Here is a 27208-nt window from a genome sequence, read left to right on the forward strand (position 1 = left end):
AAATAATACCTATTAAAAGTGGCCTAAAGAAGGACAACCGGTAAACGGATGACCTGGTCATGGCTCCTGTCACCTGGTGAAAGCGCAATGAGCCTTTTAGCATCTGAACTGAACAATTTATCAATGGACGAAGGTGGCTTGGTCCGTTAAATAATGTTTTCTTTTCCACCATTACACAACCGGGTCCGTGTGCGTAATGTACATGGGAAGAGATGGCATGGGAAGAGATCTTTTACATGGGAAGAGATGGCATCGGGATGCACTAGAGGAAGAAGTCAGACCATGTATACTCCTTCATGGCAGTGTCCTCTTTAAGCAGGATGGTCCCTATCATGTCACACTGCAAAAAGTTGTTCAGGAATAATTGGAGATTATTGAATACATTCTCCAGAATTCTATATACTATACACTGTATAGATTCTTACTCTTTGGCCAATAGTCTATTAAGCTATTTATACCAGAGTATCATATTTTATGAGACACAGTACTCAAGTAAAATAGCATTTAGTGTGGTACTATTCAGCTTCTTGGACACACACCAACTGTGTAAATAACAAGCAACAAAAAAAACATGTACTTCTAAAATGGCGGCCCCGCCCCTACGCCTGAGAAATCCCTGCACGCGCTCAGAGGCTGTTCAGCGATTGGTCGAAAAGCCGGCTCGAGACGTGGGTATGACGTCAACAGACGTAGAGAGCAAACTTTCGACTAAAGTTTCTCAGCTGCTGAACGGAGGACGCTTCGGTTACCGTGAAAGCTGTGGAGCTGAAATTACGGTTAATGTCAAAACAAAAATGACCAAAAAAAGAGGATAGGCGGGTTTCAGTTGCGTTACTGAACGGGATTAATTTTGTTCTGAGTGTGTTTTTGTTCCGAAAGGGAAAACTTTTGGGAGAAGAAAAACAAAACAAATAAAATCCTCCGTCACGGAACAGGATGGAGAAAGAGCTCGCGATGAAATACACGGTATGATCACACGAGGACACAAGGAATTTTTTAATATTTATTCAATTTTTAAACAAATGAATGCTACTTTACAATATCATTGACCTTACACTCATTAAGAAACAAAACCTACGTGAAGGTAAACCGGTGTTGTTATAAAGACAGTAAGAATTAGTTGCCTTAATAGGTATAGCAGTAAAACAGCCGTGTGTGTGTGTGTGTGCGCTCGCGCGCGCGCGCGTGTGTGTGTGTTCATCCTACTTAATCTCAGTGATTCAGTGTGTTTAGGTAAATCACGACGATATATAAATTATATACAGTTAGGACTCATTAATTGTCTCTACTGCAAAAGCTACTTATAGACAAGTATAAGCAATAATAATGTTTATTATTATTATTATTATTATTATTATTATTATTATTGTTGTTGTTGTTGTTGTGTGCTCCATTTATATATTTTTCAAGTTATCTAACACAGGTTTGTTGTACAAAAAAAACACTTTAAAACTACTAATTACATAAGGAATCTTGTGAACTTTAAGTCCATCCATTAAAAAATGTAAACATTAATTGATTTTTAACAATGTTTTTACTATCACTTTATACTTTCTTGAAGATAAAAGGTTATATCCATGTTGTGTTTTATCTCATCACAAATCTACTTTTGTTGTTAATAGTTTTTTCCCCTGCCATCTTTTAAAGTTTTTTTCCTTCTTTTTTTTTTTTTTTTTTTGAAGCAGTGGTGAATTGTTGTGTTGTTGTGAGCTGAAGCCATGTGTTCATCTCCAACAGCTGCTTCCACTAAACAAGTCAATAACATCTTCGTTCTCATACCACAATTAAGAAGGCAGCACAAAACCTAAGCTTATACACAAGCACACACACACACACACACTCACACATGCTCAGTGTAATTAGATAACGCTGTGCAACACAATACAGATACAGAGTAAACTGTATAAACTATACAATAGGGATCAAAAAGATTTTTATTTCCTCAGAGCTGAGCTTTGACTTCAGCGAAGATATAAAATCAGAAAAATGTAGAAAGGTCAAACTGACCAAATATATTTCATAAACAATGTATTAGTGGATAAAAAGTGTCAGCTATATATTTTTTTAATCATAGTGCAAGTCAGATTTTCGGGACTTTCCCGAATAATGCAGTGTAAAAGACAGGTTGTGCAGATTCTTCTCTTGGAAAAGAATCGTCCTTATGTCCTCTTACCTCAGTGTCCATTTATTTTAAATGGTGCACTTCACACTAACCGGCTTTGTCCTGCTTTTTCCTCGCACACCTCACTTGGAGGAAGGGGTATTTTTTGGGTGAAAGAGTGCCAGTGTGAGCCTCGTCTCAGCGCTCAAAGAGCCATTCACAGCCGTGTGTTGGTTTTTCCAGCTGCTCTTTGCCAAAATCCGCTACCATAAATACAAAATCCCGTCTCATCGTCTGCTTTTGCGGTCAACCATTAGCTACTTTTATTGAGTTTCCCTCCTCTGAAGCAGATGCAAATTGTATAGTGTATGTGTGTGTGTGTGTTTTTTTTTTGGTGGTGTTGGTTTAATTTTTTTTTCACAAGTTTGGAGTTTCAGATAAGTGCGCTCGCACATGCACATTGCTCATCTCCAGGTTGTTTATTGAAACTTCATAGCTGAGGTGGTTGTCCATTTGGGTGTTTATGCTACATGTAAACCGTGCTAGGCACTGAAGAACCGTCCCTCGTTCTCAAGAGGATGAGAGAGGGTGGGAGGAAGAAGGGAGCAGGGGAGGGAGAGGGTGAAATCGGGCCCGGCAGCACTGTGCTGCTCCTATTGTAAACTTCCTGTCAGCGCAGATGTTAGTGACGGGAATCAAAGCTTTGTTCACAGTTCCCACCCACACATGCACTCGCATTCACACACACACTTGAGATGCAATCAAGTATTGGGGTCCTTCAGAAGCTCACATGCGTTCTCTTTGCCATTTTCAACATGCCAAACAAACAGATGTTCCCCCTCTTTCTTTTCCTCTCTGCATCTTTCTCAGCTCTCTGTCTCTCTCTCTTTCTGTTTCTTGCACGAATGAAGGATGTTATCAGAGGGTGTAGGCACAGACAGGAAGTGTGTTTTCTATCTCCTCAGTCCAAACATAGCAAGCATTCCTCAATTCAGGATTCCACAAGAAAGCGCCGCCATGTCCCTCAGCTCATTAGGAGCTTTATATCTGCCATCTGATGTTTATATGAAAGTCTGGGAGTCTGAAATGGTTTGTGTGATGCAATCTTGTGCAACTGCCTATTATCAGAGCAGTCAGGTGAGTGTGTGTGAGTGTGTATGTGTGTGTGTCTGTGTGTTTGTGTTTATATCTCTGTGGAAACCAAATGTCCCGACAAAGTTTTGTGAGACTGTTCGTGTCTGTCATTGTGTGTGTGTGGGTGTATATGTGAGTGTTTGGGGGGCTGTATGTGTGTGTGTGTGTGTCTGTATGGATGGTGTAGTTGTGTACGTGACCCACAGCGGAATCGAGGTAATTTCAGCCATTAGAGGTGTTTATGCCAAGAGGATAGCTCACCCATGTTCTTATCTAACTAGATAATATTCGCTTTCATCATTTTCTCCACCATACATAACTGATGATCTCTCAGCTCAGTAGAACCGACCCCTTGAGCCCTACATTAAGGTCTTGTCACAGTCCTTAGGTCAATGTGTTGCCCACAGCAGAGCTGGAAAAGTGGTTGAGTTCTGACTGGTACGGAGTTCTGGTCTCCGTATCACTCAGTAGGCTCAGTCCATCTGCTTGACCACAAAAGCTGCTTTTAGACTCCTTTACGTATTCAAAATAAAAACAACAACAACTACAAGGTTCAAAGCACTAAGTGCTTGATAACTAATAAACCTTTATTTCTTTATCTTGTCAATTATCTACTTCTACTGTCTAAAAGGCAGCAGTGTGCGATTTTTGTGGTTTACAGTTCACAAACACTCACACATGCCCCAAAGCAGTCCTTCAAAAACATAATAATAATAATAATAACAATAAATATTATTATTATTATTGTTGTTGTTATTATTATTGTTGTTATTTTTAAATAACGATATAATAACTATATTATTATAAAGTATAATAAAATATGTTATAAAAATATTTATATAATACTACTACTACTACTACTACTAATAATATTAATAATATTAATAATATTATTATTTTTTATATTATTATTATTATTATTATTATTATTATTATTATATTATTATTTTGGGCATACTCCAGTAGGATTTCTGAGTTAATCTGAATTATATTATCCGATCAGAATTATATTTGGTCAGTTATTATGAGTAATAATATAGTGTAACAGATTTCTAACTGAAGTTTGTCATGTGAAAACAAAGGATATGGCCATGAACATTGGCCAGGTTATATATAAGCTAATAGAACTTTGTCTGAACAAGCTATACCGATATTAATCATCAAGTTGCCTTATGTTGAAACACGTGGGATGTTTTGTATTCGATTATTGAACAGTATAGTCTTAGATAAACAGGACATACGCTGGGGTTGAGCAGCAGTATGGAAAAAGCAAGGCTTGGTGAGTTTTGCATTCTTTACTTAATAAAGGTTGTAGACATTTTTGTTGCTGTTTTTTGATCAAGGATTTGCAGACACACCTTTACAGCTGCATACAAAACTTCTGGGATTCTGTATTTATTTCTTTATAAAATACGGTGGAGCAGGGTGCAGTTGGTTAGCAAATTGGCTTTGTACCTCTGGAGTTGGGGGTTTGATTCCTGCCTTTGGCCTTTCCCCCATGCTTTTGGGGTTTCCTCTGTGTACTTCATCTTCCTCCCCAGTGACAAGACATTTGTTATAGGCTGATTGTTATCGCTAAATTGTCGTGCGTGTGTGTATGCGTGTATGTGCGTGTGTTTGCTCTGAGTACCCTGGGATTGACTCCAGGCTACCTATGACCTTGTGTAGGATTAGCAGTACAGAAAATGGATGGATATGTTGGATATTAAATTGTTGATAAATTGCTTCAGAAATGGTTAAAATGTTGATTCCCAGTTCATATTAGCAACCAACCTAGTTTTATTGTGTTGTTTGCATTTCAAGCATTGTGATTTGATTCTCACTTCATTTTTCGAGAGAGAGAGAGGGAGGATAAATCAGGAGGACAATACATTGGTAGTAACCTGGCAGATGAGAAGGTTTCACAATCTTATTGACTTTTCCATAACAGAAATTTGAGTAGATAAAAAAATCTTTGCATCTAATGTTTCTATAGTATTTGGTGCACCTTGATTAAGTAACTATGCAAACCGTGCAAACTTTTAATTCAAAGATTCAAACACAGATAGGGCTGAGACATACACGAGGTGTTTTAAACTTCTAACACAGGATTAGATGTTATCGAAGTCAGTTTATCAGTAAATAAATTGTAATTAAGGTTATGAAGGAGAAACCTTATATCTACTGCCGTTTCTCATCCATCTGAACCCCCAAAAGACAGACAGTTTGAATCACTCTAGCCGACAGCAGTGATTTGTCTCAGCCTAAAGTGAACGCGGCTTTAGAAGACGAGGCGCTTTAAATGAGGCTCCCTGTTCTGAAACACTCTCCGGTTCTACTGAAGCACTTTGCAGAGCTGCACGGCTTTTGACACGGCTGTAACTCTAGACCGGAGCTCTTCAGCGCTCGGCTTTTGTCCTCTTCAGAGCGTCTTTGGGGAGGAGGCTTTGTCAGGAATAAAGAAAAGCAGCCGCACCCTTCACTGGAAGATGAAGCAAGGAGGGACGGTGTGCTACACATACAGATAGTGCACCTGTTGTTCTGGTAGCCTGATACTCCATCCAATTTAGACAGAGGGAGAAAGTGAGCGAGCTAATGTTCTCTTGTGCTCATCCATCTTCTTTATATCTTTCTTCTTTTTCCTCTCAGCAGCCTTTATTTGTTGGAGCGTTGAGCCGTGGAGCGTGAGGGTGTGTGTTTAGAGTAAATATAAGAACTTAAACGTGGCTGGATTTAAGTTACAGATTGTGTGTATATCTCACAATAAAATGGTGTTAGGTTCCAGGGCCAGTGTACCTGATAAACTCGCAGTGTTTTGTGTTCAGACATAAATGGTATTAGTGAAAACACAACTTCTATTAAAGTTCAGCGGGTCAAATCATTTAAGTGCCACGTTTGTGAATCTGACTTTGTGCGTGTTGTAGATAACGTCTACTTCAACTAAAAAAAATCTGTGACGTGAATTGGAACCTGGCCTAAAATTGAGGTACAATAGCGTCTGTAGCCACAAAACATTAATGTACTAATAATGATTGACATATAATCCTTTTATCCATTTTGCGTCTGTTGAAATTGCTGCTATTCTTTTAGAGTTACAAAGACATTAATGAATAATTATACACAAATGATTCATTTATCCTTAGTACGTATGTTCTTCCAATTACGACCAAGCTGAGTCTGCTGAGCCATCACTATGTGTTCCAGTATTTCTAACGGTATAGCAGTAGGGCTCAGGTTTAATCTTACCTGTTTAGGTCATGCCTAATTCGAGTTTTAATCAGAATACAGATACATGAAGCGATAAACAGTGTCATTGTGTTGCACTGGTAGTTTTCACAAACCTGACCTTATATGTATGATCTCAGTTCCCATTATGCCTTATCCAAATGCAGTAGCAGATTAAAAACGGATGTACTCATGACTAGTCAAATGGGTATTTAACACAACGCAGTGATCACTGGCCAGTGCTAACGTTTGTAGTCTCCTCTTGGCCGACCCTCAACAAGATTTATTCCAGGTCATTGGCTAACTGTAAAGGCCCCAAAAATCCCTTCAAGTAACTGAAATATAACAACTGCTTGTTTAATTCCATGTCAGTGGCTAATGCACTAGGTATGTCGCTCCAAGTTCCTAGCAGTCACTTCCTTTCAAATTCAGATGACTGGCTAATGGTAAAGGTATGCGGTATAAAGTCCCAGACCCTATAGGCCTGGTCCAGGATCAGCAGTGAACAAAATCCTGCCTTCTCCTAGATCAGTCACTTATTATCGTCTTAGCACGTTTCTCTGATCCTTGCTAACCGGTTAATAAATGGAAAGTATAATCTCACCCGATGAGTCATTGCCTTTCTTTGGAGATCAGCAACGTCCTTTTTCGAAACCTGTCGAACTCGTGATTGTCTGGGAACTCTTTGAACTCTGACTCATCCTGGGAATAATTACCCGTTCAATAATGCCTCACTGGAGATGCATAAAACACAAACTCAAACAATCCTTTAATAATTGTTCATTTGGTACTCTTCAAGAGTTCCTTCAGTTCTCGCCTGGTGACTTGGTGTCATGAACTTCATATGTTTTAGTCGACTCCTGCAAATTTGCCTCCTCTTTTGCGCCAACATCACTGAGTTAAATGCTCTCAGAACTGGCTGTAATGAGACACATAAAGCAAAATATCTTGCATCATTCTTGGCTTTACAATTGAAGAAGCCTCTTTTTTTTTCTACTGTACATGCTTATCTTTGGATCTGAAAATGTGGTTTTACACAGGCAGTGCAGCGTAAATTCCGAGTCTTTGCCTTATGTTTGAAAGTCTTTCAGTCATTCAGTCTTATTTCTTGGGGTTTTTTTTCTCACCATTGCAAACTTCTAGTCTATCTATCAGACGCTGAAGTCAGACGCCAGCCGTCTAAAACTGCTCGTCTGAAATGCCGAAGGTCTGCATGGCTGTGGCTTTCCTACGCTATTAATATCCTCCCACGCTATACTCTCTCTCTCTCTCTCTCTCTCATTCTCACACACATACACACGCTTGTGAAACCAGCGCAGCAGGATTAAACTTCCTATAGCTCAAAATCCTGATCCGATGTTGATGTATAAAAAGAATGAGTAATTCTTAATGCTGTTCAGCCCTGTCTTTGGATTTTGGTTGTTACTGTGGAAAACTGCGACTGTGTTAATTAAACTGCTCGCTTTCAGGGTTCTTGCTCTGCTCATGCTCTAGCCTATAGACCTTAAAGGATCAAGACTGTTTAGCTCCCGAAATACCGACAGCTGAATGAAAACAGAACTTGGGCGACTGGATTAACATTTGTTATAAAGTTCATAAGGTCAGAGCGTGTGTATGTGAAGAATCCCTACATGTTAATATAAGTGTGTGAGAGAGAGAGAGAGAGAGAGAGTGTGTGTGTGTTTGTGTATGTCATATTTGTTTGGCCCTCATGTGAAGCCTCTGCATTGTCTCGGTGCTTCCTGTGTTCCCCGAGAGGATACATTCGCAAGGTTTCACACGCTCCCCCAGAGTGTGTGTGTACGTGTGCGCGTGCAAGTATCCGTGTTTATACGCATCCGTCGACCATGAGGTTTGAGTATGTGTCTTCACATGAGCTGCGGTTTGCTTGGTAAACCTTAAGCAACATTGCAAAGGTCATCTGGCACACTGCATGACCTTTTTGTGAGTGTGTGTGGCTGGTTCCCATCCTTTTCTTAACTGACCTCTCTTCTAGTCCCCGGCCAATCTGATTGTCGTCTACTCGATCCAAGTCTCTCTCTCTCTCTCTCTCTCTCTCTCTCTCTCTCTCTCTCTCTCTCTCTCTCTCTCTCTCTCTCTCTCTCTCTCTCTCTCTCTCTCTCTCTCTCTCTCTCCTGTTTCCCATATCACCAACATCCTGTACAAAAGAATAAGAGGCAGTTTGATAACGAGACTCACATGGTTGGGAAAGAGTGATTCCTGTGCCTAAGGATTAATGAAGAATGTTGTGTGTCTGCTTATCTGAATCCGAAATCCTTCCTCTCGTCCAAAACACCTCTGTCACTCCAAATAATACAATAAAACGTAATTAAATAAAACAAAACTGTACACTTATTCTGTCCACATGCAGTAGAATAATGACAGACTGTACATGACATTCTGCTGTTAGGAACGTGTGTGTGTGTGTGTGTGTGTGTGTGTGTGTGTGTGTGTGTTTAGAGGAAGAGGATATATTAAGTTCATCCAGACAATTGTCATTTCAAGTACTTATTCTTTATGGCAATCAAAAAGTTGAGGCTCAGCATAAACACACACACACGCATGTCAGATGTATTCACAAAGCTCTATGCAGCCAACCCTCAGTTTCCTGGTCCCAAGTTGAAGCCACAGGAAACACACGCTTGTATCCGGTGTATACTTTTCTATGGTGGGCCGCCATGTGCGTCTCGTTTTAGCCCTTTCACCGGCGGGGTTGTTTGTTTAGGAAGCGGACCACACAACTGTACACAAAATCAAAATGGTTTTATCCTCCTCTCATCTGGAGAACGTTTTCCTGTTTCATTAGACATACTCCAGCAAAGAGCTCAGCGATTAACTGCAAGCAATCAAACGAGAAATCTTTAAATTACGCCTTGATTGGAGAACACAGGAACGCAGGCGTGTCAGTCGTTTTACGTATCAGACCACATTAAGCCAGGGGCCCGGATGAAAACAAAAATCATTTCAGTAGCCCAGCAGCACGTCAACAAGTTCTCTTATACGTGTTAATTCATCAGCGCCTCGATGTAGATAAGATAATGTCAATCAGAATGATATCATACCTCTTTGGGAACACTGAAAATATTCACGTAGCACAATCAAGAGTAAAAGCGTCCCAGGTAACATCATATCCAGTAGCGAGCTTTTATTTTTCTGTCGTTCATCCCTTTTGTACCTCCCTTAGATTAAAAGTGACCACAGAAAGTAAACAGACGCAATGTATTTTGTATTGAGTTATATATGTGTATAGCACGGATTGAAGTCGGCTGCTAAGTGTGCGTCATGACTGACTCACTTATTAGCCACAGAGTAAGCTTTTGTGTCATTTTCCTGCTGTGTTCTTTCAACCAGATCCAGTGTCCCACAGCTTGAGGATGGCTCAGTGTGAGCTTCAGGATGGCTCGAAACTCAAAGAAGCTGCTTATTCATTTTGTGTAACAGTGGCTACAAGGTTTATATCAACAAGAAAAAAACAGGTCAGAGAAATCCCAACACTCGAGCGTTGTAGAGAACGGAAACATCTATACGGTATGTTCTTAAAAAGAAAGAACTTAGTGATGAGCTCAGGAGGACCAGAAGGCCTGGAAGACCAAGAAAAACAACTGTGTTTGAGGGCACAAGAGTCCTTTCATTCGTGAAAGGCTTTTTCTTCACAACAGTCAGACAGATTGCGAACACCCTCCAGGAGATCAGTGTATCTGTGTCCGAGTGAACCATCAAGACTTCACCGGAGTAAATACACAAGGTTTACCACAAGATGTAAACAAGTAGTAAGCCTCAAAAACAGGAAGAGCAGAATGGATTTTCTCATATGTCCTTTACAGCTCAACTACAGCGTTAGAAAATATATGTATCAGAATGATGGGGGGGTTGTATGGTCTTATGGTATGGTTGTTGATGGCTGACTGTGGAATAGGTTAGGGTTAAGGTTACAAAGGATACTAATTTCACTGGTTCAGCTTCAAAACTCACTGGATGGAGCTTCACGGTGCAGATGAAAGATGAAACCGAACCATACTTCAAAAAGCAACCCAAGACTCGGACTTAGCAAGTCAGTCACCTGACGTATATTCACTCAATCAGCATTTCACTCCTTAAAGGCAAAATGACCCAATAACCAACAGGACCCGGGAGGAGCTGGCAGAGAAACCCAGTGTTTGTCTGTAGGTTGTAGACTTCAGACACTCACTGACTGCAAAGGATTTCCAATCAAATATTTAAAATGACAATGCAAATTAGAGATGCTAGTTTGGACATTTGTTTTTGGTACAATATGCAATATACAATATAATTTCTCCATTACTACAGTTCACTTAGTACTTTAAATTAAAGCTTTTAGCTCACATTCATTATTTCATTTCAGCTTTAATATCCTGTGACCGACAGCTCAATTAACAAGAACTTTGTCAATGTCCAAATATTTATATACCTTGAATGTATTTCTTCTGCAGAGTGACCATGGTTTCCTTTTAAGGTAATTCTGTGTTTTAATGTTAGAATGTTTTAAAATAGGAGAAATGTCTCCTATACTCCTTCCTCCATTCTCCAGTTCTATCCAAAATAAGGAAGATTCTGGAAGGCTCCGTCTTTCCTAACGGAGCAGGCAGATTTGAGCGTATTCACCTTCCTTGACCTTTTCTTGAACTTGTAGCATGACAATAACCATTATTTAGCACAGGAAATCATATGATTACAAAACCCCAGTTTAGTCCCTTTTAATTCCATGTTGTAACACAACACAAAAAACTAGAAATGTTCACGGTAATAAAATACAAGGCACTAGTTATTACTCCAGCACAATGTTTAGAAGCATCATTTGCATAATGATGTGCTCAGTGATACAGTAATGTATTGTTTTGCTATGTTGTGGTTTAGTAAGATGTGTTTGAGTGCTAGTTTCAAGTGTTTGTGGCTTTTTTCCCCCCACATCGTGGAGGTTAAGGTTACCACGCTGGTCTGCAGTCTGACAGTCTGACCAGCTATTACAGCGCGGGCTACACCGCAGTCTGGGCGAACTTGCTGTGCGAGCAAATGTGTGTATGTTTGTGCGCGTGCAAGCACGTTTCCTCTTGCAGCACAGCTGTGTATCATTTGATTTATACTGAAAAGGAGGTTTGGTTTTTATATCCCAATAAATTTGATACAGATTTGATACAAAATAGACAGGAGTCAGTTCGCAATGATCTAAAGCTGCATGGGAAAACAGGAAGCGTGTGTGTGTGTGTGTGTGTGTGTGTGTGTGTGTGTGTGTGTGTGTGTGTGTGTGTGTGTGGTATTTTGCATTTGTTTTAATCTTCATGTCCTGCCTTATCTTACTTGCCCCTGGTCGTGTCTGCTGGCTGAACTGCGCTCCCTCGGCCTTGAAGAACTTTCGTCTTTATACACACACACACACACACACACGCACAGTTTGGAAACCTTCATCTTTCAGATGAGCTTTTAAATACAGACACTTTTTACAGTGTCAGTCCTCCAGTTTGGGTTCTTGTAGAAGAAAGCGATAAAGCTATAAAGAACTGTGCTAATAGTGGCGTCTAAGCATCTGACTAGTATTTTTCTGAAACTGGCAGAAGTTAAAAGACTTCTGCAAGAGCTCATTTGGAAACACCAACAATATCTATAGTAATAAATGACTGCTTTGCACATGTTTCCAACTAACATTTTGATGAATTTTCAACATCCTGCCTCGTTAGTTAGCAAGTTCTATAGGGCTGCCCCGGCTACGTTACTTTAGTTCTATACATTACACTGACTGGCAGTCTACAAACACAATTAAAGGTGTCACTCAAAATAGAGTCCAGTCTCATGACCTTATTGAACCTTTTGAGCCTGTAACCCTAAAAACTAGCATTAATGGTACTATTTAATGCTAGAAGTCATTCATTTCTAACTAGGAAAAACTAATGGAATCACCTTCTCAACTCAAAATGTTGAAAAGTCAAATCAAACGTAGACATCGAGAAAATACGACTATTTGCTTTAGACCAGTAAAATGTATTAACTTGTTAAGTATGTGCCATTAACTATACTTTTTGCTGTTTTGCAGAGGTGAAATTACATCATCATGTTTTTAAATGCTTTTAGATTTTAGAAGGCTAGTATTGTCAGAACTGGGCAGCACTATAGGTTGACTAGTTGATGCATTTCTCATTTGTCTGCCTCTGAATAAAGAGTGTTCTTTACTGATGCTTGTAATGCCAGTATTCAGGTTCATCGGTTAAAAGTCTGCTTGGCGTACTGTCACAATATTGCCTGAGTTTATTCCTTTTTTCACTGGAACCAGTTTGTGTGTCAGAATGACACCGCTTCATCCATAAGGAAAAATTCCTGTCTGTATTTTAAGCAAAACGCCGGCAGAACCTGCCAGACAGAAACATTCCTTCTTCATCTGGCCAAACTTTGTGGTCATACAAATCTAATGTACAGACTTTGCAGGAAACCTAGAACGACTCATTAAATCTGTAGCGAAGACTTCATGTATATTCGAAATTGTGCACATGGGTGTCTTGAATTCAATTGAAAACAAAATGCTCAACAAAAGCTCGAATTAGTTTATTCCTATCCTTTTTGAGAGCCCATGTCTAATGCTGACGCACGCGCAGCGCCTTTGAAGCATTTGCATCACAGCATTTGCATAAGCAAGTGTAGGGTTGACACAAGGCAACCCAGCTAGAACTTTAACTCAGATATACACTTGCTGGCTACTTCCTGCAGTTTTCCACTCAGCCAGTCATGTGACAGCAGAGCAGTGATTAAACGTGCAGACTGTCAACATACAGTATATCAGAATACCACGGTTGTGTGGAGTTCCAACTAACTTTGTCTTCCTGTCAATTTGTACCCAGGACTTCTCTCATAATTAAAAAGAGGAAGATGCCTTTACAGTATTTTGTCACATATACACCCAGTCTATTCTGATCACTGAGATCACATTTCTGATCACAGATGCAGTAAACATTACCTGAGGCTGACTTGTATTTGCACAGCGTTGCACTTTACTCTCCTGATACATGAATGACAAGCAACCAAACGATTAAAGAAGCACAGGTTTATTAGGGTGTTCAAAATAAAAAAGCCAGACAGTGTATATTTCCCAGTGTAGTTGTTTATGGGCTATTTTGGCGTCTGAGTGGCGCGTCGTGTAAAATTGTGGATCATGTGCAAAGCTGAGTTTTAGCTGTGTGCGGTGGGTGTTACCAGTGGTACAGTGCCTCTGGGTGAGAGAGCCAGTCCTTCTGTATGGAATCCAGTGATTCACCCCGGCTGGAATGTGCGGGCTCTGCACAGGAAGTGAGGTCATCTCCTTGCTATCTCCTGACTTTTATTGAGGAATAAGAAAAAAAGTGTGCACTTTGTCATGGTGTCTGCATGGAACACTATGCCACTAAGCGGATCCAATGAAATAAATAATAGATTAGGGAAAGTTAATGGCATTGCAGGCCCGTTTTTGCCGGGAATGAGGTCATCTGGACATAAACAGGAACGACCTTTGACCCAGATGAGACGGTAAAGGGCGCATGTGCAGTGGAGGAGGGAGCACAACAGGTGCGGCTAATTCCTTTGGATACTAGACATTTGCTCCGTTGCATGTGAAGCATTTAACGTCTGGAGAAACGCTCTAAGCTCTGTGTGTGTGTGTGTGTGTGTGTGTGTGTGTGTGTGTGTGTGTGTGTGTGTGTGTGTGTGTGTGTGTGTGTGTGTGTGTGTGTGTGTGTGTGTGTGTGTGTGGCTCATTAGGAGGCCTTTTACAGTTCCTTTCAGCTGAATAGCCACAGTGTGTTGCTGAAGAGGGAGGAATCTGTGCTCTCCTCTCTTCTCACTGCATTCCTTTATTTCCTCCTTCTTATTCTTTTTCTTTCTCTCCCTCACTCATTCCCTTCTCTCTCTCATGACCTCTCTCACGCTTTCACACCCCGCCGCCTTGAAATTTCTTAATGCCACAATTGTGAATAATATCTGCTATGGACAAAAAAGAGAGAGAGAGAGAGGGATAGAGCAGGACAGCAAGCAGAAAGAGAGAACGTGTGTAAGAGAGAGAGTGCGCACCGTTGGAAACTCTGACGCGAGCGGGTAGAGTGTTTCTCGACAGTGCAGCTTTTAATCCAGGAAACTCCCTTAGAACAACAAGGCATGGCCACTTTCCAGAGAGTTCCTCTGAAGCAGACACACACAGACGCAAAGTTAATGTTTTAATGTCTTACACATGCACTTTATATTCTCTTTTCTTTTCTTTCCCACTCCCTGGTATTCACTCCTTTACCACCTCAATGACTTATTTTCTTCTTCAGCCATTAATATAGAGGCACCAAGAGCCAGGAGAGTTACGAACATTTCACCAGAGCTTGATTTTGTCTTTACTTTTACAGTCAGATGTCAACCAATGAAAAGGTCTCATCTAGTGTGCCGGTGCATTCAGCATTTCCTGTTCCGTGGTATGATGATATGATTATAGGTTTTTAACCTACATTAAACATCAACCTTTGTTAAAGCTAGCTAAAGTACGACCACGCCATTAACCGGGTAGGAAATGCAGCTTGTTTTTAGATGCAGATTTTTCTTCATGTTATTATTTTCCACTCCAGCAAACCAGGCTTTAACGCCCATCGTTACTTTTTCCTCGATTAGAAGAGCAGTCGTGTGATTACATCCATTTACTTGATTGCCGTTGTCACAGGTTTAACCGATGCCCAATACAACTTGTGTTAATGAGTAGTGGGTAAAAATCATTTCTTAGTTCTTACACCTTTACATTTCCATCACTTCTTAGCTCCTTCCTCCTCAAGGAAGCAAGGAATAATACGTTTACCAAATATTTGTCAAAGCAACGTCACTTTAAAGCCCAGCTGTACTAACAGTTCTGTTTACTTTCACACTTAAATGCTGATGAATTGAGCCTAAATACTCATGTCTCCATCATCTGGCTTGTTTTCTGGCTGCCTTCAAAGGAAACTACATTATAATTGACTCTATAACACTTGTATCTGTCCAAACTTCCACATACTAATCACCGCATTTCCACTACAAAGTAGCAGCATGTGTTTACTTGATTACAACATCCTACATCAGCGCTTTAACCAGCAAATTGTGTTTTGCAATTTTCATTTTAGGGCATTTAATCGTTTCCAACCATCTGCCTTTAAGCACTTTTACATACTCTGGGCGTTTTCTAGAGGCTCGCACTGCCCCCATCTTTGTGCCAGAGGATAATGGGAAATGTAGGCCATCGGAGGTGTAGGGTTTCCTCTGAGGTGTTCAGTGACCGTCAAAAGAAGAAGAATAAAAAGAAGGAAAAAAGATAGAAGATAGAAATGTGGGTCATTCGAAGCGGCACTTTGTTGAAAGAGGCCGTCTCTTTGTGACGGAGCTGAAAAGATGGTGAATAAAGAGAAGCGCCAGAGGGAAAGTGGGCAAAAAACGCTCGCAATAGAGCGGTCACACACACACACACACGCACTCATCATGAACCAGCTATTTTTTTTACACTTCAAACACTCACCTAAAAATATATAATCGCTCTATTTAGTCACTTTTGTTTTTGTTTTGTTTTTTTCTCACAAAGCTTAACATATTCTCGTCTTGCACACTCACTTTTCCATGCCACCTCACACACCTCCAGTCAGCAGGCTCGTCTTTCAGCATGAATTAAACTGCCGCTTCACCTCCGTCGATTTCAGGGATGGTCTGAAAACATGTACAGATGATTAGCTTTCTAGGTTCTTGTTAATTATACGTGTCAGCCTTGTTAACGAATCGTGTGAGTAATTTTTTTTTTACTACTATTAATTAACGTGACATATCCAGAAAGAATTGGATGCATATTGTTGAGTGTGTGTGTAACACGATGTGGTCGGCTTTTGTAGCCTGTCTGATTCAGGGTTCATGCTGAGATGGTCTTCTGCTCATCACGGTTGTAAAGAGCGCTTAATTTGAGTTACTGTAGTCTTCCTGTCAGGTCTGAGCATTCTCCAGCACTGTTGGTCACCGAACGTTTTTCACTTTCTATCACATTACGACGTTAAACCCCAGTCAACTCAGGCTTTCTCATTGGGGGATAAATACAAACACATTTAGACCAATATGTCTAATATTATTCGTGAATCTTTGTATAATATTAAACTTTTTTGTATAATGTTAAACTTTCTGACACTCCGATTCTAACCCTATCAGTATCATTTTAGGCAATGCACGGCTGCTAGAATATTTGCACGAATGAGAAGAAGCACAGGTGTTCCTATTAAAGTGTCCACTGAGTGCATATACTATACTATTATTAGAGTGCTACATTATTCAGAGTATAAAGTGCCTGTGAACCCATGTTAAAACCTCAGAAATGTGTCCGCTACAGTTTCCAGACGTGTGTGTGTGTGTGTGTGTGTGTGTGTGTGTGTGTGTGTGTGTGTGTGGATTCCTGTAACCATAGTGACGCCACGTATGTCTTTTAGATTATATTTCGTCTGGGTACAGCAAAGCCCCTGCTCATTAGCTTCCCTGCATGGATTCGCATCTCTCTTTAATCTTCTGCGGTCTCGTTTATCAAAGTGTGTGTGTGTCGAACAAGTTCTAATTCCGTGCACAAAGTAGCAGCAGTACACACAAGAAAATAACACTTGCACATGAATGCATGTACAGAGTCCACAGTATAGAGTGAATGTTGATAAACGTTCCTATACGTTCGAAATTGCTCTGCTCTTGCTCAGTCTCACATACGTACCGAGATGTGACTGCATGGGAAGAACGGTAGAAAGTTTTACAGGGCTTCTAATAGAGACCAGAGGTGTGCGTCAGGTTAGGATTCTGCAGGACACAATTAAATTTCCTTCTTACTCGTAGGCCAAGGCAAGCGGTCAGTTCTGAAGCCAGCAGCACAAAGAAAGTCCACAAACATATGATGCTACTATATGTCATCCCTACTAACTTCCTGGAAACAACTGGTTTAAAAACTAGTTAACCATATAGTAATATAACCAATGTAGCCATATTGATAATATGTTTTGAACCAATAATATGAAAAAAATAATAAATGCTCATGCAGGATTTAAAAATGTGATGTAGCTGATGTAGTTTGAGACATAATGCCAACTCTGGGTTTGTTCTAGTTCGTTTCAATGTTTTGTTTTGGTAAAGAAAGAAAGAAGGAAGGAAGGAAAGAAAGAAAGAAAGAAAGAAAGACACTTAAACAACACCCACTCTGGATATTCAGAGCTCTTAACAATACTGAAAACAATACAAATTCAGGTCAGCCTGTATTGTACAGTATGCCATATAAATGTCAATAATGGCTGAAACTGTATCACACAGTGTCATCTCTATTTAACCCACAACCTTCATCTCTGAGCACACACTCAATTTAATTGTCCTGGCAAGCTTTCTTTACTAATGGTGTGAACAGTGAATATCTGGCTTTGTATCCAGTCTTCAAGCTTTAGATGCAATATCTGGCTTAAGATGAATATCTGGCTTTGTATCCAATCTTATATATAGAGAGAGAATTTAGTTTATATTTCATCTTTCACCTCATCATCCGTTTACCCCAGTTATTTTTCAACCACTAGACGTTTGATGACATCGTCACGCACAAGAGGAACTTGATAAATCACATTCTGTGTGCAGAAATATGCATATGCACTAAACTATGTGTATGATAAATGAGACCCCTGGTTTGAATTAAAGAAAGATCGGTTTTTGCACTCAGGCATCTGAAAGGATTTTAACCACTGCATCTGTCTCTTCTTTCATTTTTACGTATTTTACTTTCTCTAAAACTTCCAGTTCAAATAAGAAAGGCACGTGCACTGACCCGAACGGATTTGTCTCACCAGGTTTTTCTTCTCGTGCTGGCTCTGACCGCCGTGAGCGGAGGAGCAGCTGAGCTCAGCATCCACCTGAACCAAACGGCCAAGCAGCAAGTGTGTGTGGAGAACCAGGAATATCCACACAAGGGCTTCTGCTGCAAAAACTGCGAGGCTGGTGAGCACAAATTAACTTGGAGCATTGTGTTTGGTAAAAAATTACAAAAAAAAAAAAATTAGTCAACAAAGCTAAAACCCTTTTAGAGTGGGTTTGAAATGACATTCTGCAAACACTCCATCAGTATTCAGTCACCAATCAAAATGAAACGCTTCTGACTGTAGCACTTAGCAGCCACCCATAACAACATCCATCCATCATTCTCATATGGCCCAGGAATGGAGACTTAATGAGTTTTGTTTGTTAGGGCTAGGGTTAGCAGAGGAAATATTAACATTGCCATGTACAATAAGTGAACTGCTTTATACATACTGTATAGCATGCTGTGCTTCAGCTCCCCTTAGCACAACGCTAAATCATTTCTCTGGCATGTTAAGTAAAAGCAAGGAGTGTGTGTGTTTCTTTAACAGGCACCTATGTGAAGGAGAAGTGCACTGCTGATCAGGAGAAGGGAATATGCGAACCATGCAAGGACGGCACTTACGCCGAGCACCCGACCGGCATGGACCAATGCCTCCAGTGCAGTCAATGTCCTGCAGGTAATTTACAGCTTTGTCTGTCTTCTAATGCTTTCAACTGACTAGCATCTATTGATGAATTTATTGTTAGTTTGCTGCTTTGTAGAAAGCAGTGACCCACCACTGAAGATCAGAATTGGGTGAATCCAAGTTAACTGATCAGTTCTGATGATAAACCATAATATAAATAGAGGGTTTTTGCCCATTGGCCATTACACACAAGACTTACTCTCCCGAGGTCTAAACTTCATTGTAAACTCTGTGAACCAGTCACACAATGTCCCATAGGACCACTATAGGACTCTAATGGACACTAATGAATAGAGCCAGGTTTAGAGTTTCTTCAGCCATGAGAAACCAAAAGGCTACTGTTACACAGCCTGGGTGTGGCCATCACCCCTGCTCTTTTTGTGATCCTTGTTATGTGCATGAGTCAGTGTGTTATTTGGCATATTGCTATGTGTGTGTATGAATGAGAGAAAGAAAGAGAGATAATGGAAACTCTTGCTGACTCATGTAGGGTGTGTGGATGAAGACTTGAGGAAAATCAAAGTTTCATCACTGCTTATGGGAATCTGGACTGTTGCACCCAAACATTCTGTGATTTCTGCTATGATATATTCATAGTGCATCACATACATCGTCAAGATATTTTGCTGGAATATTTATGCCATTTATTTCTCTTCAGCTGCATGCAGTATAAAAAACACCTCTTGCTCAAGCTTTTTCCCCTTTGACTCTAGCCTTGATATTCTGTGGTTTGATCCCCACATCCCCTTTCTCTTTCTATCTGTCTCTCTGCAGGTCAGAAAAGAACAGTGGAGTGTACAAGCACAAATGATACCAAGTGTGAGTGCAAGCCAGGCACTTTCTGTCTGCCAGATGAGCCCTGTGAAGTGTGCAAAAAGTGCACGAGGTAACTACCATGCCATACTACTACAAAGCACCACACCTGTAGCTGAGCATTCATATATATATATGTGTGTGTGAGTGTGTGTGTGTGTGTGTGTGTGTGTGTGTGTGTGTGTGTGTGTGTGTGTGTGTGTGTTCTGTAAAGACAAATAGATAAGTTGGGATTATTATTTTCCGATCCAGCCACATGTAAATGTCCTGTGTTCACATTACTTAAACAATTCACATAACATAAACACTGAGTGCATATGAAGTCTGATGTAAGCAAAAATGATTTATTAGAATTATCTAATTTCTGTCTCAGGTGCAAATTAGATGAAATCGAGGAGCGGTCATGCACTCCTACATCCAACACAAAGTGTAGCAAGAAGCCTTCATCACCTCATGACCCCACTATGACACCCACAAGTCCGCCTGACCAGAGAAAAGACAATCATAGCACCATAGGTACAATCACACGACACACACATATATGTCACTGTTTTAAGATTTTAGAATTTTACCATCAGAGTTTCTTTGTTTGCGACTAAAATCTGTTAAAAATTTGGATTAAAGCAAGTCTTCAAGCCTGTTTTAAATGTTAAATGATTTTGTTTTCTCTCCTTTCTGACAGTGGCTGTGATTGTAGTGATTGTTTTGCTCCTCATTCTTCTGGTTGGTGTGCTGTTCTGGCAGAAGAAACGATTCTGTCCGAAACAAGGTTTTTAAACTTCTCACTACTATATAATAGGCATGTGGTAGCCTAGTGGTTAAGGTGTCAGGCTACCAATCAGAAGGTTGTGAGTTCAAGCCCAAGTCCACCAAGCTGCCACTGTTGGGCCCCTGAGAAAGGCCCTTAACCCTCAATTGCCCAGTTGTATAAACATGAGATAATGTAAGTCACTCTGGATAAGGGTGTCTGCCAAATGCTGGAAATGTAAATGTAATATACCTTAATTTAATTCATCTCTTTACATGAATATTTTATTACTAATTCATTGTATAACTGTATTGAGTATACATTTTATTTGTTGCTGTAAGAAAAATCAGCCTAAACACAACAGATGTGAAACGTGTGATTCCATAATTGGGGTAAATTGCAGCGTTAAAATAGACAAATGTTAATAGAATCCATTACAACTAGGTTTTACCTTGAAATATAATCATTAAATAACAAAAATAGAATTTTCAAGTATTACATTTGAGTACTTTTTACATGCTTGAAGCATTTTCTTCCACGAGTCACTCATTAGTTTAGCATGCTATAAAATTCAGTTAAGCCTGCAACCTGAACACATTCACCTCTATGAAATGTTAGAAATATTCCCCAAGTCATCCTCTGACTGAAGAAATTTATCAAGTTACGGATTATGAAATATCAGTTACTGCATTTATTTATAGAGCTGTTTATGAAAGCAAAAATTCATTGTTAAAAAATGAGTTTCAATGGAAATCTAATCATAAAACTGAATGCTTAATGTTCATTTATTTTTTATTATTAAAGCACAGTTCAGTTTCTCTACTAGTAAATCTATATCTGTATTGAATTCAGCAATGTGAAATGATGTACCAAACGTATAGGGCCAAAAGTATATAGACACCTGACCTTCACACTCACAACTCAAGTTCAGTTGCTACAAAGTTAAAGGTACAGAATTGTCTAGAATGTCTTTGTATGCTGCTGCATTACGATTTCCTTTTGCCAGATTTAGAAGGCCTAGCTTAACCCAGAGAGTGAGGTTTATAATGACCTGCCTTACAGAGGTTGGTGTGGAAGACATTCAGTGACCTGCACAGAGACCTGACCTCAACCCCACTTGAACACTTTTGGCATGAATTTGAACACTGATTGCATGCTGGGTCATCTCACCCATCATCAGTGCCTGACCTCACTACTGCTCTTGTGGCTTAACGGGCAAACTTTCCAAATTTTACTCACAGAATCTAGTGGAAAGCATTTTTTTTTTTAAAGAATAGAGGTTATTACAACATTAAACCGTGACTCAATCTGGAACAGGTGGTTCAGCAAGTACATATGGGTGTGATGGTCAGATGGTCACATGCAAAACTGTTACATGATAATTCTTCATTTTAATGCATAATGAGTGTTTGTGATGAGGTTAAATTAATCATTTATTGTGTTGATTTTTACTTTTCAGCTAGCCCAGTGGCTCAAAATAATGAGGTGAAGATTCCAATAGTAAGTCCTTTTTTGTACGCTTTAGGTTAACACCCCATAAATAATTGTCTTGATTATAAATATATACATAAATCTGTTAGTACAGCTTCTGATTAGTCATTGCTTGTGCCTTTTTAGGATGGCGTTAGTGTCCCTACCTCAGAGGAGTGTGAGAACAGCCGTAACGCGGGATTAGAGGAGGCAGAACTGCCTCGCACTGAATTTCGTCCCCTGCTGCAGGAGACACATATGCTGGGAAGTAAAAGCATCCCAGTGGAAGATGAGGACCGAGGACTTGGGGACAGCCTACCAAACACCACCAGCTCCTCCCAGACCAGTCTGTCAGCCCTGCCAGTCAACATGGCACTTCCTGTGTCAGCAAACTGTGAGAGGGAGGCAGAGTCATGGGCCAGGGTAGGTAAAAGCAGGCACACAAAACACTGAGTCACACTTGTACTTTCACTGGTGCATTTTTAGGATCTTGTGTACCCTCATACATCCGAAGATTTACAGACTGGTGTCCTGTGAACAGATGAAGCCTGATCCAGATGACGAACAAAAACAGGCTTCACTCTTTCACCAACCTGAAACATATATTGTGTTTGAGAGAATAAATAAGTGTAGGTAATTAAAATCAGTCATGCTTTATGAGGTTGCCAGTAAAGATTTTTTTCATTTTAACAAAAATACCCACTGTTTTCCATGTAACCAAACATCTGCAATCACTCTGGCTTTTCCCCATCAGCATTATAAGCATTAATGGGACTGATTTAACACATCATCTCAGTGTCTTGAGCCAAATATTGTAGACCAGACAATGCTATACACACCCATGTGTAATATCCACACACTTGGATTGGGTGTGTTAGATCAGGGAACGAATCTAAACCTCAATACGCCATTTTTTCCATTAGCAGAATTGGGCACTGCTGCTTTAAATTAACTTCAAAATGCAATTTATAATTTACAGGTTCTTATCTGATCCTTTGAGAAGAGTTGTATTAACGTCAGTAGACTTCTCCTGCAGAGATGGTTATTAATTTTTTTTTATTATTTCTTTATCTGAGAACAGAAAGTTAATTTTATTTCATTTTATTTTTTAATAGGAGGATGGAACACCCAGAAGACTTGTTCCATTACTTGGTAAGAAGCTTCAGTTTAGCTTCGGAAATGAAAACTTTCACACACAAGTGAACCTGTCTAGTCCGTGCTAGAGAAATTTGTTTCATCATCCTCGTTTCTGAGGAAAGTTTGTATCAGGGTTAGCTTTCCTCATTTCACACACATTACATTATCTATTTTCTATCTGTAAATGTTTAGTATTTGCCACTTGTTTTCAAAGCATTTGACTCTTTATTTTGCATTCCAAAGTCGTACATAGTCTTACCCATTGATTGTTAATTATATAAGGTTCTTAAATTATTAAATTATATTAATCAATTACATTATATTATATGAATTATATTTATTTATTATATTAATAAATTACATGCATTCCTCCCCTTTATACCACGGCACTGTTACATTCTTGATTCTTGATTCTGACAACAGAGAGAGTCATCAGTTTCTATAAAACCTTAAAAGAGGAAAAACAGGCTGGCGAAGGAATACCTTGTTATTCCGGCTGTAAAAAAAAAAAAAAAAGAAAGAAAGAAAAGAAAAGTGAATTATCTTGTTTCAGCACAACCAGATCTAAAGTATCATTTGACCTTTTAACTAATCGGTCTTAAGCTTAGCAAATTGTTGTGTTATAAAAAGAATAAAACTTATTAGTAAGGTTATTAACTAAATTCTACCTGAATGCATTTTAAATAGTTTCAAATGATTCCGATATTTTGTTCTATAAGTTGTAATGTGTTTCATCCTCTTTTCATCTCAACAGCGGAGGAAGTGTCTCTGAGCAAGAGCTTTGATCTCTTTGACGTTCTGGATGTGCGCGTGCACAACAAGTTCTTCCGCAGCATCGGCGTAAGTGACAACAGCATCAAGCTCGCCGAGTCGCACAACGCAGTGGATAAGGTGTATGAACTGCTGCGAGTGTGGATGCAGCGTGAGGGACTTCGCGCAAATATCAACCACCTGCTACAGGCTCTGCTCGACCTGGACCAGCGCTACTCTGCCGAGCAGATCGCATCCCGTGCAGTTGAGCGAGGCTACTACAAATACGAGTGATGATGAAGATAAACACGTCGTAATGAACTTGTAAAGTCAAAAAGAATCGTGCCTTTCCTTGTCACAGCCTATAATGGACTAAAGGTGCAAGTGTTGTTTACGACAAGTTGGTTAATATGAACAAAACTCATTTAAACGGACTTGTGAACTATAACGAACAACTTGGCATTTGTGAGTCACGTGGAGGAGCTAGATTTTTTTTTTCTGCTGTAGTTGAACAGATCATCATGCCTCCCATTACCTCGTAAGCCTATTAAAAAGGAAAAATTTGCATACAAACAATCAGAAACCTGTACTGCAGAAGATTAAATGAGTCACACGAGAATCCGTGAGAAGCAACACTTAATTCAGCTCCTCTTTCCTCCTCACGTGCACTGATTATGCAGCTAAACAGATCGCCGCGGTTAACGTGAACGCAGCAGCGACGTTCTCTGTTTTAAGATCTGAAATCAGAGCTGTGAATTAAAAAAAAAAAAAAGTTAAGATGATGATTTAAGTCATTGAAACGCACTTATCGAGCAGCCTGATGTGAGGAAGAATGTCGAGATTGAGACAGCCAGGGGGAAGACTTAGCTTTTGTTTGTTTGTAGCAACCTTTTGGCTTTATTGAAAGCCAACACTGGACTCAGAGAAGATTCACGCCAGCTCACTGCGTGGCTTCATCTCGAATAGTGCACTGGCCTCAGGCTTTTTCTTTTTTTAAACTACAGGTTGGTCCGAAGCCAGCAAAGACCATTTTTTCCGCGGTGTCGGCAAAAAAAAATAGGATTTGATTATAGAGGACAAATGTTTGGTTTTGACTAATTGGTTTTCGTGAACATTTCTAGTTGAAACTCCAGGCTGTTCAACCCCTAGTCTACACTACGTGCTACTAAGATTTGTGCCATTGTTCATGGATATTGACTGTAGTGTAATGGAGGAAGGAAGGGGACACAAAGACGATTTGTGCTTCGATTAAATCAAGGCCGTTAATCTTTCTACCATAGATTCAATCACGCAAAACAGCTATGGTTCTTCAGAAAGAAAAAAATAATGTTTTACGACAGTAAGTAAAGACTGATTTAGAGTAAATATACAGTTTGCTAAGGAAGTGTCACCTGCTGAAGGCTGCCTTCTGCTTCCTGCACCAGTAGCTCAGCGTCATTGTGAAAAGTGAGCGTCTTGTGTCAGCTACACAAACACCTCTTCAGCTTCTCCCGTTTCCTTATTTATGTAGAACCTGGATGTATTTATTGTCATAGTAGAACTATGGGTAATTATTTATACCTTTTAAACATATCCGAGTGTGTTGTGTGTGTGTTTTCCATTTGCCTTGCAGCATGAGGCACAACAACAGAGGCATTTGGACCAAGATGCCAAATGTTTTGTTCAGTTTGGCACGAGCGCTTACATTTCTTCACAGGGACACTATTGGTCTCGTGCAACAGAAAACAAAAAAAAACTTTTTTTTTTTTTTTAAATAATTTTCATTGTTATTATTTTATAGTCTCAACCTATTGCATGTAGTAAACCATGGATGTTTTGGTACGTGTGGTTGTGTGTTTTTTTTTTTTTTGTTTTTTTTTTTTAATTTGATTTTTTTTTCTCTTGGAAAGATGAAGGTCTTTTCAGCTCATCGGGATTATTTTATTTTATTTTATTTTATTTTTTGCCTGAGCTGTATATAGTCAACGAATGTAACCCCAGAAATTGCAGATTTATTATAAAAAAATAGATACCTATAGAAACCTTGAGCAAAAAGAATGATAGAAGTATAGCGACGTCCTACAACCCCGAAGGAACAAACTGACCCCTGAATGAGCTCGTAATAGAAGATGATTATAAGGTAACACTCAGTATGAAGCTATTAAACTGCTCTTATTGTATTCTGATTTTTTTTTTTTATGAGCTATAATCATGCTGTTACAGCTTATTACAGAGTTATAACTATTTATTGATGAAGGCTTCATAGAAAGTGTTGCCTTTTATGATTTTCGACACATAGATCACTACTTTATCGGCTCTGTTTGTGCGATAGTTGATAATGAACTTAGACCTCTGACTCAGCTGTGTGCGTATGGTCATGGCTGTATAATCTCTAGTTGTAAGCAAGAGCGTATTCACTTACCAGGGGAAAAATAGCCTCTCAGCTCAAGTGTTCATTCAGCTCATGTAACAGTGCAGGCACTGCCACCTAGTGTTTTCAACAGTGAAATATTATTCTAATATGAATTGATTATTGTCTGGTCCAAAAGTCTGAGTGTATTGTTCAGCAAACCATCACAGAAGATATGCTTTTTATAGTAGTCTCAAATCTGTGTGTTATTACTGATATAAACCTTATGAAGATGGTAATGTCTAGAAAGTTGGAGAAACCTTTCTGTTAAAGTGTCATTACTTTCAACTTTCGGACCAGAAAGTTTCAAGGGACCTGTTTTTGTTTTGTTTTTCTTTTCTCTCTTCATGCACTTGTAGTGAGGTTTTTTTTAATACAAGAACAACTCCGTATCAGTAGATAAGCTCACTTTGTCCGTGATGTCTCTGTATTATTAACTTTACTCATAGTTCAGCTTTATTTCTTTTAACACACGTTTTTTTTTCTTCATCCGACATTTGCTCACCCATGTTTTGCTCTCTTATAGTGTAGAAGCAAATGTATTGCCCCACTTAGACCATTGTTCACTCTTTAACAGTTGTAAGGTATTTGCTGTTGCAAATGCGTTTGTAGAACGATTTAATTTTTGAAATAAACTTTTCTTACTAAACGAGAAGTGTTGTGTGATGTCCATCAGGATATGCTGAGTTTCTTATGCTTATAAGAGCTTCTTTTTTAACATTGTTTTGCCTGTTTTCAGATTAATTTCTCATTCTTGCAAATAAATTGAAACTAACTAACTAGATGATTTGTGCAAGCTTTTTACAGCCATCTATTCTTTTTTACTATAACGTAAAATTTACTGATTTAACACAGATTTATCAGCGTAATCCAACTTTTCAGATATAAGGCTGTTAGATAAATGTACACAATACACTGTGTACACAATGTACTAAACTACTATAACA

General features: G+C 39.4%; 1 protein-coding gene across 1 annotated transcript; it reads left to right on the forward strand.

Moving 5' to 3' along the window:
* Window positions 1-719: 719 nt before the first annotated feature.
* tnfrsfa (tumor necrosis factor receptor superfamily, member a) lies at window positions 720-26910 on the forward strand. The gene is made up of 10 exons (XM_060890706.1): window positions 720-966; window positions 18259-18406; window positions 18817-18945; window positions 19729-19840; window positions 20141-20283; window positions 20450-20536; window positions 21975-22015; window positions 22133-22408; window positions 23101-23137; window positions 23877-26910. Exons 1-10 carry the CDS (start codon window positions 937-939, stop codon window positions 24164-24166), a joined length of 1293 nt encoding a protein of 430 aa, XP_060746689.1. The 5' UTR covers window positions 720-936; the 3' UTR covers window positions 24167-26910.
* The last annotated feature ends 298 nt before the right edge of the window (window positions 26911-27208 follow it).

The sequence above is a fragment of the Tachysurus vachellii genome, chromosome 17, assembly GCF_030014155.1.
Source record: "Tachysurus vachellii isolate PV-2020 chromosome 17, HZAU_Pvac_v1, whole genome shotgun sequence".
NCBI lineage: Eukaryota > Metazoa > Chordata > Actinopteri > Siluriformes > Bagridae > Tachysurus > Tachysurus vachellii.

What these genes read in the sequence shown, in the direction of transcription:
- tnfrsfa (XM_060890706.1), top strand. Translation starts at nt 937, where the DNA reads ATGGAGAAAGAGCTCGCGATGAAATACACG. An exon ending in ACGATTCTGTCCGAAACAAG is followed by an intron (nt 20,537 to 21,974) that starts GTTTTTAAACTT and finishes TTTACTTTTCAG; the next exon opens with CTAGCCCAGTGGCTCAAAAT. An exon ending in ATGAGGTGAAGATTCCAATA is followed by an intron (nt 22,016 to 22,132) that starts GTAAGTCCTTTT and finishes GTGCCTTTTTAG; the next exon opens with GATGGCGTTAGTGTCCCTAC.